General features: G+C 38.6%; 1 protein-coding gene across 3 annotated transcripts in view; it reads left to right on the top strand.

Moving 5' to 3' along the window:
• The first annotated feature begins 13,896 nt into the window (after positions 1–13,896).
• Positions 13,897–21,794, top strand: part of LOC109082405 (CMP-N-acetylneuraminate-beta-galactosamide-alpha-2,3-sialyltransferase 1-like) — an 11,504-nt gene continuing 3,606 nt past the window's right edge. The window contains exons 1-6 of one of the 3 annotated variants that reach the window (XM_042745256.1): positions 13,897–14,091; positions 18,067–18,229; positions 20,735–20,928; positions 21,006–21,185; positions 21,289–21,334; positions 21,452–21,571. In XM_042745256.1, the coding sequence (XP_042601190.1) occupies positions 14,087–14,091; positions 18,067–18,229; positions 20,735–20,928; positions 21,006–21,185; positions 21,289–21,334; positions 21,452–21,571 (708 nt within the window). In that variant the 5' untranslated portion in view covers positions 13,897–14,086. Of the gene's footprint in view, positions 14,092–16,952; positions 17,062–17,928; positions 18,230–20,734; positions 20,929–21,005; positions 21,186–21,288; positions 21,335–21,451; positions 21,572–21,794 lie in introns of those variants that run through there. The other 2 variants (XM_042745254.1, XM_042745255.1) reach the window with 2 other exon arrangements.

Below are 21,794 nucleotides of genomic sequence, written 5' to 3'. Positions count from 1 at the left end.
AGACATTCCAGTTTTTCCATTCCCGACATTCCGGCTACGCTCTTGGTTGTCAGTGGTTCTTGGCCTCCCACATCGTGCGTTAAAATTATTGTTATGGACGGGCATCCTCCTCTAATTTGTTATCAATTTATTTTCTTCATACTGCATTGAACAATTTTATATAAAGGCCTTTGGCTATTTGAGAGATTTAAAGGTTAAATGGTTTGCATGGTGGATGTATGTTTAAAATCCATCGTTATACACTCACTAAACAAAGAGTGACAGCCTTTTTAAGTGTAAAGAGCACTCCTTTCCAGCTTTTTTCTTGTGATGTGAGTGATGCAAGAACATTTGAGCATATCACCGGTCAGAAAAGAACAATGTTATATTTAAAAAGCGCATCATAGCTGTCGCGCCCCTTATTCCTCTCTCTCTTTACTGTTTTGTTTTATGTGAAGTGCTGAAGTGTGCAAATCCACCTGCTCTGTATGTTGGAGATTCTGTTGTTCGTGGGTGCCGTCTTTACACCTTCGCATCTGTTTTTCTTCCACCCTCACATAACATTATGCTCGCTCTTCGATAATCTGTCAAATATCAATGCTAAGAAATCCGCCTAAATTAAGTATAAAGAGCAGAAGAAAGCGGCCCTAAGGCAGCTACACATGCCAGGATCCCGCCACTCGCCAAGATGCCAGAAAGCAAGTTAGAAATTTTACTAAAAACAAGTCTATCGCAAGACATCTGGTGGGGGTGGTGGTGGGGGGTGGCGGATGGGGGGGTCACCTTGGGGTAGCCAGCCAAATGTCAGGGGGGCGGTGCCACCCCTGGCCCCACGAGACACGCCGCTGGACATTCCACATGGTTATTTCAGTTTGTAATGAAGTTCTGCTAGATGTGATTGAGGTAATATTTGATGATTGACTCATCCTAGAAATGTAATTCTAGGATGTCTACCCAACACTCAATAGAACAACAAGGACTTTCAGTTCCTCATATCAATAACAGAAACTCACACCAAGAAACAACATTACACATCATAACGGTTCAGAATGTTTCATGATAAGGCAACACCTAAGACAAGACCGCCCCATGTGCGGCTCCTCGAGACGGGTCCCATGTCCTATCCTTGGAGTATTAGCTCCAAAAATGTTGGCACCAGATCCCATCTAAGGACCCTAAATTTTTTAGAAATATATCATCATTTCAGATATATTTTCGGGTATATTCACTGTCTGCCCTGTCCACACTTGTCAACTAAGAAAATGCTGTTAGACTAATACATCAACTTCAAAACCATCCTGGTGAAGATTTGCATGAAAATATATTTAAAAAAAACCTTTATAGGAAACTTAGACAGCAAAAGCAATGAAAACCATCTGTGGACAAGTTGAGGTTGTATACAAACAACACCTAAAGCAAATGTTTTATTTTACTTACAAGAACAGCGGATGATTGACATAATATTATAAGCCTCACTAAAGAATCGCTCTCTGAAATTATGAGTTGGGTTTTTAAAATCTTTCATCTCTCTCAACCTGAATATAATCTGGCCACGTAATCTGTTAAAAATAATAATAATAATAATAATACATAATAATAATAATAATAAGAACTAGAATGTACATTTCCTGAAGAAAATGTGGGAGTGGTGTCTCGGTTGGCAGTGGAAAAACAAAATTCGCCACTCAGTTGCTAGGTTGTTCGTCTATGCAATTGCTAAGGTGTATCTGGGTGGTTGCTAGTGGGTGTGTTCTGGATGGTTGCTAGGTGGATGCCTAGTGGTAACCTGGGAGGTTTGCTAGGTGGTGTGCTAGGTAGTTTCTAAGGTACTTGGGGTGGTTTGCTAGGTGTTGCTCAGGTGGTTGCTAGGCTTTTCTGGGGTGGTTGCTAGGGCGGTTGCTAAGGCAGATTGCTAAGGTACTTAGGGTGTTGCTAACTTGTGTGTTTGCTAGGTGGTTGCTATGGTAACCTGGGGGGTTGCTAGGCAGTTGCTAAGGTTGCAAGCATTGCTAAGGTACTGGGGTGGTTTGCTAAGGTGTTTGCTAGGATGGTTCTGGGCTAAGGTACCTTAGGGTGGTTGCTAATGTGTTGCTAGGCGTTTGCTATGGTAACCTGGGTGGTTGCTAGGGCGGTTGCTAAGTGGTTGCTTATGGTAAGCTGGGTGTTTGCTAGAGGGTTGCTTAGTCAGTTGCTAAGGTACTAGGGGTAATTGATAAGGTGGTGTTGCTAGGTGGTCTGCATTGGGTGTTCTGGCTGGTTGCTAGGTGGTTGCTATAGTAACCTGAGTGGTTGCGTAGGTGGTTTGCTAGTGTGGTTTCCTTCTAAAGTGTGTGTCTGCCTAGGCGGTTACTAGGGTGTTCTGGGTGGTTGGTAGGCGGTTGCTCTGGTAACCTGGATGGTTGGTAGGCGGTTGCTAGGCAGTTGCTAAGGTACTTGTCGTTATCACTAACCCCTAACCGTGTTGCTAGGTGCGGTTGCTAGGGTGTTCTGGATGGTTTTTGCCTATGTACTCAGTTTACTAGTGGAGTGTCTGGTAGTTGTCACGGATAGTTACTATATGGAGTTTTTATGAAGTTCATCACATGTTTTAAGCCTGTATTTACACCTTAGCTAATCACTATTAGCATGGTAGCTGTTTCCTAGGGCTAGCAGTTTTTTGAAGTCCAGTTTGTTAGCATGATTCAAAAAAGCCAACCCCCTTTGTCTCTCACGATGTATCCCAGAGTGCAGAGATATAGGTCTTGCAAAAATGGTTGCAAAATAGGGTACTCTGTTGGTTGTAAGGTAATGGCTTGGCCAACGTTCCATGATGAATTACTCCAAAGGTTGCTTGCCAATATAAAACCAACACACCATGTCTGGTTTTGCGCAAAGCTTATAGCCGCTCTCCATCCAATGTGGTTATTCCACATGTTCTGTGACCAATTCTCCGGATCTCTGAGCTTGGACCGGCAAAGTTGGCTGCAAATGCAATTTGTCTATGGGATTTTTTCAGCCGATATTTCGGTCCCGATGTACGAACAGCGTACGCCCAAATGTCTTATAAGGGGTGCTTTCACATTGGCCTCATTTAGTTCGGTGTGAATCGTACCAGAGTTTGTTTCCTCCCCCTTTGGTGGGTTCGGTTTGGGCAGGTGTGAAAAGCAGCAATCGCACTCGGGTGCGCACACAAATTGCGGACCCAAACAAGTGTACGAAACCTCTCTCCCTGTCGTCAGGGTATCTCCCGAGCGATGTCCGCCGCGACGTCTGTCGCCGTTTGCAGTGCATCAGAACGTTGTTATTTTTAAGCCCGCATCCGGCGCTTCATTATCGAAATGTATTGTTTTGCATATTGTGGTCTGGTATACAAACCAATGTAATAGATTATGCTTGCTCGCTATGGTACAAGAACATTATTTGGGTTCGTTCTTCAACTTTGTGTCTTCCGTTCCCGTCCGGGCACTCAACAGCAATTCACTGTGGTGTGAAAAGGACCCACACAGAAAAAATCTCCTAGAAAATTGCTACTTGTTCTCGACAACCATTGGACAGCCCAACTCGTTCAGAGAGTCGTCATGAAAACCGCGACTTCCGAGCCTGTAGAACAGGTCTACGCACTAACAGTCATAGCACCCACGCGATCTTTACCGACGCGGGCGTGCACTAGCCTTGGGCCCGGCCGGCTCTAGCCTGTCTTAATCTCGACGTTGTTCTTGTCGGGGGCCTTGTGCGGGTCTGTGACAAAAACTGCGGGACTCGTTACGCGCACGAAATTTTGTACGGATCTATAAGAGAATAATAATAATATGTGAGATAATATAAGTGCCTTTCGGCAAGCACACATATAAGAATAAATATAGCTGCAAGCAGCAAATTACAGGGCCAAGCACTACAGAAGCAAGAATCAGACCAACCACAGAAATGAGTAGTTGAAGCGATTTAGGATGCTTTTAAGTCAAACAGCTGAAAAAATATAAATACAACCTCTAATTAATAAACATGATTTACTGCCTTATCACGTTAGAACCAATAGGTCCGCGGGCTGTTTTCAAATTAATGTGGTGTGTTTCTGAGTGAGTTGACAATGGCAACACACAAAGTTTTGTGTCAATAGAGGCAACAACATTGCAGAGATCAAGTGTGCTCAAGTATCATTTTGGCATCATGCCTCAAATTCGTTGCTGGTGGAAATGCGGAAAAACAGTTTCGTCTTATCAACACAAAATCCCATAACTTTTTGTCAGCATGGGTCTGAAAGATGATATGATTGAGTTTTGGGACATGACAAGCATCAACAGGTAATGTTTATCTGGCCAAATCATCTTTAAAGTCAAATATCTTACTCACTGTAGTAGAAAAATATGGTGTGACCTCCTGACTGTGAAAACCGCAGCTAAAGTGCATTGTTTGTTGAATTAATGTTTATGTAAATGTCATCCTTCTAAAGATGTAAAAAAACGATTCTGTGAAAAAATAGACCTTTATATCCTTTAATATGTACTGAGTAAGAGCCGTCAAAGATTGAAATCGAGTGAAAATATTGGTTTAAAAATCAAACTTAGAGTGCTTGTTATCTCATAATTAGGACTTTGAGACTTAGCCTGGATTTCACAGACAGTGTACAGGAACTGAAACTCCTGAGCATGAATTATTTGGCACCTGGATAAGATTAGAACTTAAAAGCTGGCCCTTTAAAGTGAAACCAACACTTTCTGAGACAAAAAAAAATAAAATCACTCAAGATAAACTGAAACCTGAGATCCTGGATCAAACTTTATAACTTATATTATAATGACTGGGTTCACTAAAAGTGTTTGTGATTATATTTGAAAAGAGTGGGTATAATTTAATACCTATTTTAAGACTAAAACAATGTTTGTTTTAAAAAAAAGCATGACCTCAGTTTTCCCATGTGGAATGCATGAGTTTTGGGCGCATTGACACTTTTAAACCCAGTCTCCCTGTTCTGGCATTTTTAAACTGTACACTGGCCACACGTACACATGTGAATAGCCTGGGGAAGAAGGTTATTTCTGTATTAAGGTGTTTTAAACCACCATTTGTCCTTAATTACAACCGTCCTACCGTTCTTAGAATAGAGTCATACAACTGTTTGAATCAGTAGAATGTTTTATTAATATAGTTTTAGTAATTCTCTTTTTTGTTTGAATGTGACTTTTTTCTTGTTTGTTCTTTTTTTTTTTTTAGTTGTAATTTTGTCAAGTCAAGTCAAGTCATCTTTATTTATATAGCGCTTTAAACAAAAAAGATTGCGTCAAAGCACCTGAACAACTTAATTAGGAAAACAGTGTGTCAATAATGCAAAATGACAGTTAAGGCATTTTCATCATTGAATTCTTGATGGCATCATGCAGCACAGTTCAGTTTAATAGTGCTGTTGGCAATAATTTGCAATCAAGTCAACGTATCGCTGTAAATGAAGTGTCCCCAACTAAGCAAGAGCCAGAGCGACAGCGGCAAGGAACCAAAACTCCATCTGTGACAGAATGGGAGAAAAAACACCTTGGGAGAAACCAGGCTCAGTCGGGGGGCCAGTTCTCCTCTGACCAGACGAAACCACAGTTTCAATTCCAGGCTGCAGCAAAGTCAGATTGCAGAAGACAATCAGCGTTTCCTGTGTGGTCTTGGTCCCGGTGGTCGTCTGAGACAAGGTCTTTACAGGGTGATCTGTCTTCTGGGGCCTCTAGTCCCTGGTCTCCCGTGTCTTTCAGGGCTGTAGAGGGTCCTTTCTAGGTGCTGATCCACCATCTGGGCTGGATACATCCTGGATCCGGGTGACTGCAGTGACCCTCGGCAACGTGGATACAGACATGGATCTGGTTGCTATGGTGACCTCGGAATAAGAGCGAGAACCAGACTAATATTAGTCCGTAGATTCCATTCTTCTAATGATGTAGCAAGTACATCCGGTGTTATGGTAAGTGTTCCCGGTTCCGTTTAACCTAATGTAATGCAGCTAAAAGAATCCTTTAAACGGGGGAAAGAAAAACCAAAAACGAAGAAAAAATACACCGGTGTTGGATATTGAAGCGTCTAGGGTGCATGTGTAAGCCATGTTAAAAGAAAGATGGTGTCCCCTTAAATAATCTAGATTTAAACGGCTGCAGTGTGTCTGCCTCCCGAACAATGTTAGGTAGGTTATTCCAAGGTTTGGGCGCTAAATAGGAGAAGGATCGTCCGCCCGCAGTTGCTTGATATTCTAGGTATTATCAAATTGCCATAGTTTTTGAGAACGGAGGCGGACAGTGGAGACTATAAATTTAACAAGACTTGTTCAAATACTGAGGTGCGAAACCCATTCTGGGCTTTATAAGTAATAGCAGATTTTAAATCCTATACGATGGTTGATAGGGACCAGGCAGTGTTGACAGGACCGGGCTAATATTCATCTTCCTGTTCTAGTAAGACTCTAGCTGCTGCATTTTTGACGACTGGATCTCTCGGAAAAAAAAAAAAAAACGGAGAGAGAACGGAGAGGGGGGGGGGGCAGACGGGGGGGGGGGGGGGGGGGACGCTTCCATTAATGCCAACCAAGTGTTCTAGTCTATGCAAAAGAATAGTGTGGTCAATAGTGTCGAACGCAGCACTAAGATCCGGTCGTCTCACCCCTCCCCCCCCCCCTTGAGAGAGATTTTGGATGAGTGTCTTAATTCTGAAATCTCTCTGTCAGCCTAAACTATTTCTGCATTTAGCAATGTGACTCCCTCTCACGACAGAGATAGATAAACTATACATGTTGGCACGCAGTGAAATAACAATCAGCAGGCGACGCCATTATCACGTGCTTGATGAAAGATTGTTACACAGTGGTTGATGAAATTGTGAACCGGAGAGAGAGAGTAACTAGAGAGAGGAGAGGAGGAAAGAAAACGGATAGGCCACAATGAAACGCCTAATGACACGCTAATGAGTGCTAACGGCGATGCAGGGCACTGCACTCAGGATTAAAAGAAAAGTGAACGATAAAGTAAATAGATTAGATTAGATGATGATAAATCCGACATATGGTGGGAATTAAGTATATTTTATCCCTGTAAAAACAGAGAGTGTAGTGATAGTAATATAAAGATTCTACAGAAAAACAAAGATCTACACGGAGAGCGACGATCAAAACAACAGCAGCCACGGCATGCATGGAAGCCAGAATATACACACTGTCCAACAGCGACACCCCACAGGTTAGCTATTTTTTGTTTTTTTTTTTTTTATTATATTATTTATTGGTTCAGTATTTTTTTGTAGATTCTAATTTATCTATAAATTATAGTCAGTTTTAGTTTTACGTATTTTAAGTACATCAATATAAACACGGGATAAATAATATTTCCTTAATCACGTATGCTTTAATTAAAACTTCCATTTAATTATAAACACATTGATGTTAAATTTATAATTAAAAGTCATTCACCTTCCAGCCCACCAGGTTCAACTTGACTGAGGATGGAAAGTTTAGAAAGGCTGGTTTATACAGTACTACTGCAATTATAAAGAGGTATTTACCCTTTCTATTATAGTTTGAACCTTATGCTTTGTGGGTTATAATGAGAGGATTCGAAACTTTAAACAGTTGGTAGGACCCGTAGCAACACGGGGCTACTAATATTCAACAGAACTCGCTGGTCTGAATGACCATCAGTGCAACAATAATAAGGGGCCATTCACACAGGACCGCAGAACCAGCGGACACGAGAGAAAAACAACACCTTAAAGGGACGTTTTTAAAAAGTTTAACATACTTTTAACTTGAGCACCGCATTTTTAGAACGCCCGCGTCTGCGAGAAGCTTCAAAGAACCCGCACGGCAAATTTTAGACACGCCAGTTCTGTTTGTTCTGTTTGTTCTGTTTTGATTTCACACTTATAACGCCACACATTAATACAACAGCTGCTGGCCCAAGGTGCTGTACAAACAAGTCAGCACGTTTTACACAGAAAAAACAATGGCATTCTGTAGGAGCCAGCCCTAACTCAGCTGCACAACTGATCAGGAAGATCCTTCTAGAAATGATCATTTTCGGGAAGGATGGTGCATGTGTCGTAACGCAGCCCCACGAGACCAGCAGCAGGTAACCGGCGCTTCCAGAGGGAGGGAGCGCAATATAAACCCCTCCTTACTGCTAAACCATAACCAAAATACTGTAAGGTTTCGTTACTCTAGTCCCATAATTGCGTTGTGTGACGTCAGAATAAAATTACTAAACTCTTCCCCACCCTACATGCTAACAAGCTAACAACATGATAAAGTCTGCTTTTGTTGTCACAGAGTGAGAAAAGGCTACTGGATGAAGTGCTTCATGTATTATTAAATAATTTTGGATGCAGCTTTATGTGGTAAAAGGTCTCCAGCGTGCATACATAGTGCTGTGTTTTAATTGAATCATGTTGCAAAACGGACCAAATGCAGAGTAATCGCAAACTGCTCATCTGAATTTATTTATGATTTAGACATAATGAAAAACGATGGAATTATACAAAAAAGAAAAAGATAAAAAAAACATGAAAAAATAGTACACAAAACAATGCATGACGGACAAGAAACAATGCCCAATCAGATGCAGTCGAAAAAGGTGAAGGCTGATTTTAAAAAGATTCACAATTTTAATGAAAGTTTAATGACATTGATGACATTTATTCGTAATGTTACGTTACAATTGTGTATGGATTCAGGTTCACTTGTGTCATTATGGCAACTTGTTTCCCACCATGGTGATTTGCAGCTTTTTATTTTACCATTGCATTCTGACTTTTTTTCTCAGAATTACGAGAGATGAGTAAACAATACGAGTTATAAATTGTATGATTGTGAGATATTTATGTATTTATTTAGTGGCGGAAACGAGCTTCCATAGGAAATAGACCCACAAGGTGGGAGTATTGTATTGTATTGTAGCAAGAGATCCAGGATGATTGATATTTCTGCTGTGTTCAGTGATGAGCGCCAATGTATTCTTTTAGGCAGCGGCTATTTGCACTAAGTGTAAATAGCAATTAGATTAATATTTACATAATTCAGCAATGGAATCTATTTACACTAAGTGAAAATAGTATTTTTTAACGATATGCTATTTGTACCACAACTAAGTGCAACCATAGCTATAGATTCTATGTGTAAAATATTGTCATTATAAAACAGTATGCAATAATAACGTATTGAGTGTGAATTATAATTTTAATTCAATTAAGTATGCCACCTTATAAGGACAATAAAGCCCCTCCCTACACCTACCCTAACCCTACCCAATATTTATTTTCACATTTTAATTATTCCCTTCAATTTTATTGAAATTAAATGCCTTTCCGATACGATATGTACGGAGCCCCTCTGGTCCCACTTTGTCAAAAAAAACAAAAAAAAAACAAAAAAAAAAAATTATAAAAAAAATTATATGAAGAAGAATTATAACAGGACTATGGATATGCAGCCTACAAGATTTACATTACTGTTTGAAACAGAATTGAATGATTGTGATGAACAGTACTAGTAAATAAATAGAAGCAGAAAACTGCACGCAAACTTTATTACACTGAATACTAAAAATAGAGAATATTGCACAGAATGTGAAGTATTACATTGCACTACAGTCCAGGGTCCAGTTTAATAACAAAGGTCCGTGTCAGACACTTCACTATCTTGAGCCACGAGTTAAGTATCTTGAGGCCACGAGTTATTATCTTGAGGCCACGAGTTAGTTTATCTTGAGGCCACGAGTTACTTATCTTGAGGCCTTCGACTTAGTATCTGCGAGGGCCACGAGTTTAGTATCTTGAGGCCACGAGTTAGTATCTTGAGGCCACGAGTTACTTATCTTGAGTGGCCACGAGGTTAGTATCTTGAGGCCACGATGTTAGTATCTTGAGGCCACGAGTTACTTATCTGAGAGCCACGAGTTACTTATCTTTGAGGCCACGAGTTAGTATTCTTGAGGCCACGAGTTAGTATCTTGAGGCTACAAGTTACTTACTATTGAGGCCACGAGTTACTTATCTTGAGGACACGAGTTTAGTATCTTGAGGGCCACGAGTTACTTATCTTGAGGCCACGACTTAGTATCTTGAGGCACGATTTAGTATCTTGAGGCCACGACTTAGTATCTTGAGGCCACGAGTTGACTTATCTTGAGGCCACGAGTTAGTATCTTGAGGCCACGAGTTAGTATCTTGAGGCCACAAGTTGCTTATCTTGAGGCCACGAGTTAGTATCTTGAGGCCACGAGTTAGTGATAAGTTTTTTTTTTTTTTTACCAAAGTGGGACCAGAGGGGCTCCGTAGATATGAGATTTGAAAAAGGGAGAAAAAAAATGTCCGGCTAAAGGCGGATGCGAACTCGAGGTCGGTCGCGTCCAAAAAAAGTACACACTTTAAACCGCTACGCCATTTCGCAGTCTTAACTTTCCTAATCAACACGTTGGTGGGAGGATAGCGTAAACAGGCAGGCTATTTGCAATTTGTGTAATTGGACACTCTGATTCTTTTAAACATTATATCAAATGTTGCAACAGCTGACATGAGTCTTATACACGTGTTCGTTTGTAAATAAAGCCTAACAAAATTTAATCCACAGACACACACCTCTCAACATTACGATATAAAACAGGGACAAAGCCTATTTAAGTCCTCTCTGTATAGCCTACCACTTTTTATACATGCTGCAGCTACATTGTTTATTTCCATACTTTTGGATTACTTCTGTATAAAACAGTTTAAATCACCCAAAGACGCAGGACACTTTATTATACACTCTTAGACAAATTGCGGAATGGACAACAGTTTCCAAGCCAGGATTGGTTAAAATAAAATGTTTAAGGTGGGGCTCAACAAAATGTGTAATTGCAATGCACATTGTAGATATCTATAAACATATTTTGACTAGCCAAATTGTTAATTCGAGATATCCACATTGCAATTACGCCTAGTCACAAGGCTAAATGCCGATATCTCTAAATATAGTTCTTCCTAGTCAAAAATCTGATTGGGATATCCATAATTAAATTGCAGATATCTTTAAATATGATTTGCCTAGTCAAAATTCCAATTCAAGATATCTACAACTGTAATTTGACTAGTCATAAATTAATTGTAGATATCTACAAATTAGATTAGATCAGATTAGATTCAACTGTATTTTCATTATGCAGAGTACAAGTACAGAGCTAATGAAATGCAGTTAGCATCTAACCAGAAGTGCAAGAATATAGTGTTTTATATACATATAAGTGCAGAGTAAGTGGAGCTATGATTTACAGAATGTACAGTGGAGTTGCTGTATACAGGATTGAGCAGAGTATGTACAGAATTTGAATAGGAATGCAATGTAGGGATTATATGTATGAAGAGCAGCAATGTAGGGTTATATGCACATTATGAACAGCAGCAATGTAAGAACAGTAGAAATAAATACAGTTGGATGAGTCTGCAATAGTATTGTTAAACAATGTATTCTATGCAAAGTAATCAGTAGTGTAATAATATTTTTTATAGAAATAATTTACTGTTGCTATGTACAGTAACAACCTTAGATAGTTTACAATGTGATAGCTTGAACAATGTGTAGTCTGTGCAAAATATGAGTAGTGCAAATACATGTATGTAAAGTACTGTGACCAGTGCAGTAAGAAAGCAGGTGCAGGTTAGATTGGTGGTGTTGAGTTCATAAGTGTCACAGCCTCGGGGAAGAAGCTCTTCCTGAGGCCTACTAGTACGAGAGCATAGACTCCTGTAACACCTGCGGGATGGAAGGAGGGTGAAAAGTCCATAGTTAAAAGTGAGCGGCATCCTTGATGATGTTCCTTGCCCTGCACAGGCAGCGCTTATGATAAATGTTCTCAATGGTCGTTAACTGAGTGCCGGTAATCCGTTGAGCTGTTTTCACTACCCGCTGGAGTGCTTTGCGGTCAGATGCGGAGCAATTGCTGTACCCACACTGAGATGCAAATTGTGAGTATGCTCTCAATGTACAGCAGTAGAATTCCACAAGGATCCTGGCACTCAGGTGAACATTCTTAAGGCTCCGTTTTGACCAGGGTGGAGGTGTTTTTTAGCGACCAGGTGAGGTCATCAGAAATGTGGATGCCAAGAAACTTGAAACTCGACACACGCTCCACTACAGCTCTCGTTGATGTATGGGTGTGTGAGCATGACTTTTGTCTGCCTGAAGTCCACAATGGTCTCCTTTGTCTTCTGGGTGTTTAGTTCCAGATTGTTGGTGGCACACCACACAGCCAGGTGCTGCACCTCATCCCTGGTAGGCTGACTCATCATCATCCTTGATCAGACCTACTACCGTGGTGTCATCTGCAAATTTTGATTATGGTGTTGGAGCCATAACCAGGACCACAGTCATGGGTTAATAAGGAGTAGAGAAGAGGGCTCAGTACGCAACCCTGTGGAACAAAATGCTGTTCAGGGTGATGATGGAGAAGGTGAGGTTATCTAACTTAACAGACTGAGGTCTGTTAGTCAGAAAATCTAGAATCCAGTTGCAGATGGATGTGTTGATTCCAAGCTGGCTGAACTTGGAGATCAGCTTGGAGGGGATTACAGTATTAAATGCAGAACTGAAATCAATGAACAGCATTCTCACATGTGTGAGATTTTTGACTGTCCAGGTGGGTGAGGGCAAAGTGAAGTGCCAAAGAGAAGGCATCCTCTGTTGACCTATTGCGGCGATAGGCAAATTGAAATGGGTCTAGTGTAGCAGGGAGACAGGATTTTAAATGGGATGCAACCAGCCTCTCAAAGCACTTGGCAATGATGGGGGTGAGTGCGACAGGACGGAAGTCGTTAAGGGCCGAGACAGTAGAGTGCTTCATAACTGGCACGATGGTGGAGGTTTTGAAACTAGTGGGGACAGTTGCCTGGGCCAGGGACAGTTTGAAAATTTCCGTGAAGATCTCAGCCAGCTGCTCCACACAGGCTTTATGCACAAGGAAATGTTTTTTGGATATCTTTAAAAATCTGGAATTAAAGATATCTTAAATTGTATTTTGACTAGTCAAATCAAATTTAAAGATATCTTGAATTGGGATTACGAATAGTTAAAACTCATTTGAAGATATCTGAAAATATTTTTCAATGGAAGTCAATGGAAGATTATGACTAGTCGTAATAGCATTGTAGATATCTGGAATGTGTATTATGACTAGTCAAAATGACATTGTAGATATCTTCAATGCATATTATGACTAGTCCTAATCAGATAACGACGAGTTATAATTGCAATATAGATATCTGGAATTACAATTGTGACTATCCGAAATTATATTTATGGATAGCCAAAATCCAAGTTTTAAATGATAAAATGGCTTTCCATAATGATCCTTCCGATGAGAGTGGCTTTCAGCTACGTTAGATGACGTGGCAGCCTCCAGCCTTCATAGGATGCAGCCTTTCATTTGAGAAGCACCCTACCCACAACATGAAAAAATACTATAGTAATCTATAGCAAATACTGTAGTGTTTTGAACCATACTTTAGTAAAGTGTATTATACTGTATATATTATAGTATTTACAGCACTTTGTTAATGAATGCTACAGCATGCTGTAGTATTAACTGATCAACTGTAATAAATACTGCAGTATACTTTAGTTTTTACTACAGTAAACTGTGGTGTATACCCTATAGTTGTAGAAAAGTAGTACATTATTGGGGTAAAGTAATTTCTTTATATTATTATAGTTGTTCAATTACCACAGCAACTATAGAATTACCACAACCAAATCAATTCAAGTACTTTACTATAGTATGGTTCAAAAAACACTACAGTATTTACTATAAAAATTACTATAGTATTTTTCATGTGGGTATATAGTGTGAAACAGGCATCAAAACCTTTATATACTCAACCTCCAGGTGAACAGCTGCTTGCAATCATTACTAAATTGGTGTGATTGGAATTAAGGGAGATGTGTGACCAAACACCTAGAAATTTAGGCTATCAGTTGTCAAGCCATGCAAATGCTCATAATTATATGGAATAAGTTCAGCACATAATATCAGCACAATTTCATAACACAAAGGGCAGAAGACTTCTGTAGAACCGATGGAAAAATAGTAACTGTGAAATTATTGCTCAGATCTGCTGGATGTCAACTGCCAAATAACACATGAGGTATTTTCAATTGATGTTCACTTGGTTAGTTTACTGTGGACCATTTTCACCATGTTAACGCTAGTTCCAGAAATAAGTTGTATGCTGACATTCACATTTACCTCAATAACACTTATTCGACTAGTTCAGTTTCATGCCCTTTTGGGATTTCAAGGGCTTTCCAAAAACTAATTGACCAGTAGTAGGCCTAAGACATCTGCAGTAAAGAAATATTATCAATATATACACTGCTTGCAAAAATATTTAGTCTAAAAAAAACCAGCTGGCTTTGCTAACCAGCTAACCACTGACCACTTGATTTAGCATAGCATAGAAAGGTTTAGATGGTCAGAAACCATTGTGGTATGTTAAGTGTAAGCAAATAACCTGTTAAATGTCACATCATGATTAAAAAAAGTCAAAGGATTGTTCCTGAGTTGTAAAATAAATCTAAAATAGGTTAGTGTGTGAACCACAGAAAGTTAGCAGTCATTATGGTAAAATGATTCTTCTATTAATAAGTTAAAGAGAATCAGTTTCATTCAAAATTTAAACATGAGTTAATGGTGACCGTGATTTCACCAAGTACAACGGTGATCCTGGATCAACATCCTTGGTCCAAACATTCCAATCAGAATTGAGGGATTACTTTTCAGGAAATATGTTTTATGCTTACGATCAGGGTTAAGTGCTTCTACACCCTTGTTAATCACTTAACACTGATTGATTAATTATAGGTAGGATTATTTATAGGGAAAGAAAATGAAAATGCCACACATTCTCAGTCCGTAATGTTGATCCTGGAACATGTCTGTCTTAGCAAAATCACGGGGACTTGAGTTTCAATAATAAGTAACATGCCACTGTGAGACATTCTGTGTGTTCTGTAAGATAATCTTTGGTTAGGTTAGGCCTAATGTACAAACTACTGCTTATTATTTTTGATGCAAACTTAATGTGAAACCTTCAGGGACAAACTCACTGAGATTAAGGAAGAAATCTTGAGAAAATAATGTGGATAAACTTTCAAACAAAAAGAGGATTGCTCATCCTGTCATGATATTCAGATTGTGATTGTAAAGGTGTAGCTGAAGGATATTTTTTCCACCTTCCTGGTTCTGCAGCAACAACTGGACCATTTCACCATAATCACTTCCTTTTGGTATAAAGCCATGTATTGTGAAAGGTGTAGACAATAGAGTTTGTGTGGAGTATTACGTACCTGAGCATTCATCATATGACGCTGGTCTTTGGTAGGACAAAGGAACTGAAAATCAAAGAGCTGAAGTCTAGTGCTCTGATGTCAGAATCAGAAAATAACCGTAAACTGTGCAACTGTTTTCAACACTGAAAATAATGTTTCCTGAACAGCAAAGGCTCATGTGACACTGAAGACTGGATTAATGATGCTGAAAATTCAGCTTTATTGAGGAATAATTTTTAAGTTTTAAAATTATATTAAAATAGAAAACAGCTACAGTAAGTTGTATTTCACAATAGCCTATCCCTATTTTTAGTGTAGCGAATAAATTGCTACTGATTAATCCTCGTCTGTCAATGGAGACAAGACAATGGTTAGGCCAGAGAATCGACCTGAGAATTATTTTCTCTCATATTTCAGAAATTATGTTTTGTGTAACTTTCATCGGTTATCCAAAATGCCAAATTGTCGAATGAATCACTCAAACTAATCACAATGAAATATTCAGTCAAACTGGTCTGCACAGAGATCTTGCATCGTTTACACTTCAGTTTGATTCATTACAGTACCGATAAAAGGCTACAAACGAGTTACGGCGCAATTACCGGAATGCACATTGGTTGGAAATGAATCTTTGGATATTCCCATCTCTGACCTAATCTTGATCGTGGCATGAGACACACCCTGGCATGTCATCACCCGTCACTCTCTATACATGTTTATTTTCAAGGGTGATTCTGTATCCTGAGTCATACTTTCAGCAAACACATTTTACATTCCTAATCTTTTTTTTTTCCCTTCTCTAACATTTGTGTAAGTTTCACTTTTTTTTCGTAAGTACCAGGGGGAAAAAACAACAACAACAACAACAAAAAAAAACAATAAGAACAAAAAAGGATTTTTTTTTTTCAGCTACTGTGCTTACAGTATGTAGGCTAGCTTTGTGTATTTTTGACTTTTCACCCCCTAGAGTTTAGTGAGTGGCACTAACAGAAAATAAACCGAAGTCGTTTACCTTGTGTGAAGTCAGTACGATCAGAATGATTTTGAATTTGATATTTTAAAGTGAAAAGAGTTGCTTTAATGTACCCCGGATGCTATGGATACACAGTCTTTGCTAAGCAAATGTAAAAAGACCTAGGCTACGTAAACTTGTTACAGGTAGACTATAAAGTATATAAGAATATAAAGGTGTGTCAGGGGTTTTTAGGTTCAACATAACCTGCTCCCTAACATGATGCTGTGCCTAATGTTTGCAAACGTAATTGGGCGATAATGAAATTAAGAGGACAAAAAAAACAAATGATAGCCTATCATGATTTTTAATAGTAGATGGCTAAATAAATCCTGTAAGTATAACCCCCCCCCCCCCCCCCCCAACAATATGAGTATGGTTCCCAGTTCTTTTAACCAATGATTTTTCCATTACTTTTCTGTTTGTTCGTGATAGTTTTTCCTCATTTTATAGAGACTGAAATTTTCCACTGAATTTCCACTAGAAATTCCCTCAAAATTTGAGGTTTTCTGACCCTGTATGGAACAAAAGGTACAGATCAAATACATTGCAGATGTTACCTTAAAGAACTAAGCTTTAAAAAAAAATATTAAAGACTGATGTATAAAAGGAGGAGGGAGGGGGTTATCTTTGGCATATAAATGGTATGGTTATACCATTTATATGCCAAAGAAGTGAGTGACCAAGAGGTGTGCACTTAAGAAACACCACCTCCTCTTAAAGGATTCTTAAAGGTTCTTGCTATTGTTCCATATTCACATTTCCAAACAAACAGGTAGGTTTATTGAATTTATTTAACTTATATTAACTAATGTAAATATTAAGTTCTTTAACATTAGCTTAAAAAATGCTTAAGCATAGCTGATAGAAATTGTTTAATGGAACTGAGTTAACAGGCTAAAATAGTGTTTTTTTTTTATTAACAAAGATTAATACTGTAACATGTATTGCTCATTTTTAGTTTAATGCAATAACCAACGTAAACTAATGTAACCTTATTGTATTGTTTTATTCGTTGTAAATAGAAATTTATTTTAATGTTATAGCTGAAGTGTTACACATCACTATAGTGTCTAGTCTAGGCTAATTATAACACTAGTCCTGAATAAAGATGAGAATCAAAGGTGTTTTTTTTTAACAAAGATTAATACTGTAACAAATGTATTGCTCATTTTTTAGTTCGTTAATGCATTAACCAACGTCAACTAATGTAGCATTATTGTAGACTGTTATTCGTTAAAAACAGAAATACATTTTAATATTATAGCTTCTGAAGTGTCACATCACTATAGTGTATATCATTCGCTTTCAGAAACGCAGTTCTTGACTTAGATCAAATCCATCTCTCGCGATTTGTTTACCAAATTTTTAAAGCGGATTCAAAAGAAACGAATAATGTTAAAGGGTAATATTACAGGACAAATCACAGTCCTTATGGATTTAATATGCAACAATCACTTTCGCCGCTTTTCACATTGCCTTGACATTTGTTTTAGAACAAGTAGAGTTATGATGTTAGTAGTAGTAGGAATATTAACGTCATAATAAATAGCACTGTTTTCTCTCTCTCTCTCTCTCTCTCTCTCTCTCTCTCTCTCTCTCTCTCTCTCTCTCTCTAATTTGTGTATTTTTCCAATTGTAGGTTTCTAAACCCTCTTCAGCCAGTTGAAATCATGGTTCCTTTCACTAAACGGGGCTCATACCTCAGAGTGCTCTTCACATTTGGCTTCTTTTTTCTTTTTCTGCTATTCCAAAACGCGGTGATCTACACTTTCCTCAGAACATCCGTTGATTCCACCCGCGGAGGTCTGTGCGCTTGTGATAAATGTGTCACGGATCTGAACGATACTGATTGGTTCTTCATGCGGTTCAACCCAACTGTTCCAGTTATGCTGAACAGAAGAAACGGTGTGTTACGGTCAGACGTCTACAGATGGTGGACGGTACGTAAATTAAATCCGGATCTCTGGAAATCAATGGTGGGGAAGACGGGTTAGTTTGATCACACATAGCCCAATTCAATAAGAAGAAAAATAAAAATAGGTAGGCTACTGTACTTTTTTTTCCTTCTTTTTTTTCTATTATTTTCTGTGTCAAATCAAACGCACTACGTAGACGACGCTAATTATAATTATAGTTTTTAATATTTAAGTGTATTTTGAAATAATTTGTAATAATGGGAAATGGGAACCAATGTGTGTTTTTCACTTAAGTATTAGGCTCCATTCGATTCTGCAGTCTTGATTATGATGATATAATGTATGTAATTTATATTATATATTATGTATATTACATAATGTAGCTAATGTAATATAATATATCACGGGACTGGTCGTTTTATTTATTAAAAAGTTCTTGTTAAAATGTTTCAGACTAGTCATACGTTGTATCATAAATTGTTATTAGTTCTTGTATCTTTTCTGTATGCGCGGTGCGAGAATGCAAAGGGAACTAAGCACGCACGCCTCGACTCATTACTGTTGCCACATCTTGCTAGGAAAAAAAAAAAGTTCATAATAATAATAAAAAACACACCATATAGCCTACTTGCATCCAAACGCTTTATCTTGTAAATACGCCATAGGCTACCAAAATATCGCGACCTGAAGTTTACCTACCTTGATAACACCATAGGGACGCTTTTAGTCAAGCTCAAAGACGCCTGAGCGCTTCGTTTATATTAAGTGGACATGGCAACACATCAAGCGCGCTTCTTATTCTTTGGTCGCAGTACTTTGGTCAAAAATAGCGGATAGACAAACGCGCGTGACGGCAGAATCAATCATCGCACGTTTTGTTCAGCACATACACACACACAACTATTTACATAATTCACTCCAGTAATCTAAAATAGACAGTTATTTAGCTCAATGATTCACGCACGAAACCTTTTAAATGCGCTTGTAACTCCTGACAATTTACAGGTGGGTGGCCACGTCTTTTATACTAAGAATTATTTTGACTTTAAAAAACGTTAAGAGAACGTTCTTAATGAAATATCTCAAAACTCTTTAAAAATAAAGAAAAATATAAAAGATTCCAGTGATGAATAACTACAATCAGGGCCGGATTTACCTCTTTTCGTGACATACGCAAATCAACCACCCCCCCTCCCTATTAATACAATAGGTCAAATATTACCACCCCAAGCAAACAAAAATATTTTTTAATCAGTGGAAACCGTTACAGTGCTTTCTTGCGTTCAGTCAATAAAAATGGAACGTAGTTCTTAATTTGTTTATGAACTGTGAAAGACGTAGTTTCCATTCCATTAATAGGCGCGGCGACGTGGCCACATAACCACATCGGGAGTGCATTATTTCTCTAACAATTTTAACTGCCTATACAACCACCACCCCAAGACATTGTTTGGATGATTTATTTTAAGATATGTGACATGTTCCTGTCCTGAAATATCGTGCGTGTTGAACTAGCTAATTTGTACGCACCTCATCCCAAACCTTCCGTTGCAAATTCCAAAACGTCATTTTAGAGCTAGTAACAGAAGCTTGAGTCATTGATATGCAGGCTAAAACAGTTATTAATGCAGTCTAACGCAGTTATTAGAGAGAGAGAGAGATTAAGTGCATGTGAGTAGGCTACTTATGTCCGTCTCTCAGCAGTATTCAGCAGCAGCGTCTACTAATAGCGAATCTTACAGTTGAACTGCTTCAAGGACCTACTGAGAAATGCCATGCGAAACTATTTTATTGATGATAAATTCGCGGGGCAGTCGCAGCTCTGACAAGAAGTTTCTGTCCGCGTCTCCACGTAGGCTATGTGCGCGAGTGCGTGTCTGTACTGCGTCTGTGAGAATGAAAGGGAGAAAGAAAGCGTCATTTCCGTATACATGAAAAAGTTTGAAGACATGGAAATAGCCTAGTTTGTAATTTTTACCCTATTGTTTATTATATTTATTTGCTCAATGTCTTCGGTGGTTTTAGTTCTTTCACTGTTGTAGATATCCCATAGTATAACACAAATATGATATATCTATTCGTTGTGTTTGGGACCCCTCTGGACGAGCAAGCATAGGCACGTGCCTAGAATCCGGCCCTGAAGGGGAATTTGTGATTGTCAAACAGTTGGTGGCAGCACAGACCAACAGTCCCCCCAAGTGTTCTTCCTACTAAGACAATAATATTCATGAAGTTTTCTTAGATCTTTTGAAATCGTGCAGATTTCTGCTTATAAAATGTTTCAATAATATTTGTTTACCGTGCTTAAATGAAATTATAAAAATGGAAAGAAATTAAGTTAATTTCAAAGTAATTTTAATCTAGGCAGAAACAAATTTCATATCTTATCTAATGATCTAACATTTCAGATTTTGTGGAATACTTTATTAGCTAAACTAAGATTGCCTTTTATATTTCTTTTTCCATTTTATTTTAAAATGTGTTTTTCTGAAGGCTCAACCTGATCATGTGTTTTTAACATTTGTATAGGGTCTACAAACTGAGATCACTAAGGTTAACTACACAGATGTGGTGGACACATTGTTTTCTCTCTTTCCTGATGAAGAGCACTACTCAGACGCTGGTCCAGATCGCTGCAGAACCTGTGCTGTGGTGGGAAACTCTGGGAACCTCCTGGGATCCCATTATGGGCCTCTCATAGATCTTCATGACTTTGTCATAAGGTAAGTTATTTTCAATTTTGAAGTCCTGACAATGTATATAACCAAAGATGATCATTACAATGCATTTTCATGCTCAGGATAAATAAGGGTCCAACAGAAGGTTATGAGAAGGATGTGGGCTCTAAGACCACTCACCGGATTCTCTACCCTGAGAGCGCAGTGGATCTAGACAACTCAACCCACCTGATTCTTCTGCCCTTTAAGATTAAAGACATGCGCTGGCTCATCAGTGCCTTCACCACTAAACACATCACACGGTGAGATTGTTTCATCAATATTCATTCCCAGATTTAAGAGAAATAGGCCTTCAGACTTTTTACAGCAATCATCTTAATTTAATGACGCTTTGCGTTTCTTCAGCACATACACTGGAGTGAGACCTACAGTAAATGCTAATAGAGACAAGGTGAGAATCATATTTATCTATCAATCAATGTATAACACTTGAACATCACATTGATCTACATAGTTTTCCTGAACAAATATGCACGATTAGGTCAGTAATTGTTTTGATTGTCTTTAAGTGATGATCATCCATCCTGGATTCATTAAATACGTCTATGAGAGCTGGCTGCAGAAACATGGCAGATACCCATCCACTGGATTCCTTACACTGATATCCGCACTGCACATCTGTGATCAGGTAGGTTTTTTTTTGCCCCTTATTTCAATTCCTTTAACATGTCTCACAGAGCCAGACATTTCACAATCAGCATTAAGTCTAGTCATGACAGATGATCTGATTAATAGTACCAACCACAGTTTGTTTTGGTTTTGCATTCCATTTAGAGACAAGGCATAGTAACTGTTTTGCATTTATTTGATAAAAATACAGTAAAAACTGCAATATTGTGAAATATTATTAA

Source organism: Cyprinus carpio, chromosome B19 (assembly GCF_018340385.1).
Source record: "Cyprinus carpio isolate SPL01 chromosome B19, ASM1834038v1, whole genome shotgun sequence".
Lineage (NCBI taxonomy): Eukaryota > Metazoa > Chordata > Actinopteri > Cypriniformes > Cyprinidae > Cyprinus > Cyprinus carpio.
Note: the sequence above shows the minus strand (reverse complement) of the source record. Positions and strands in the feature narration are given on the sequence as shown.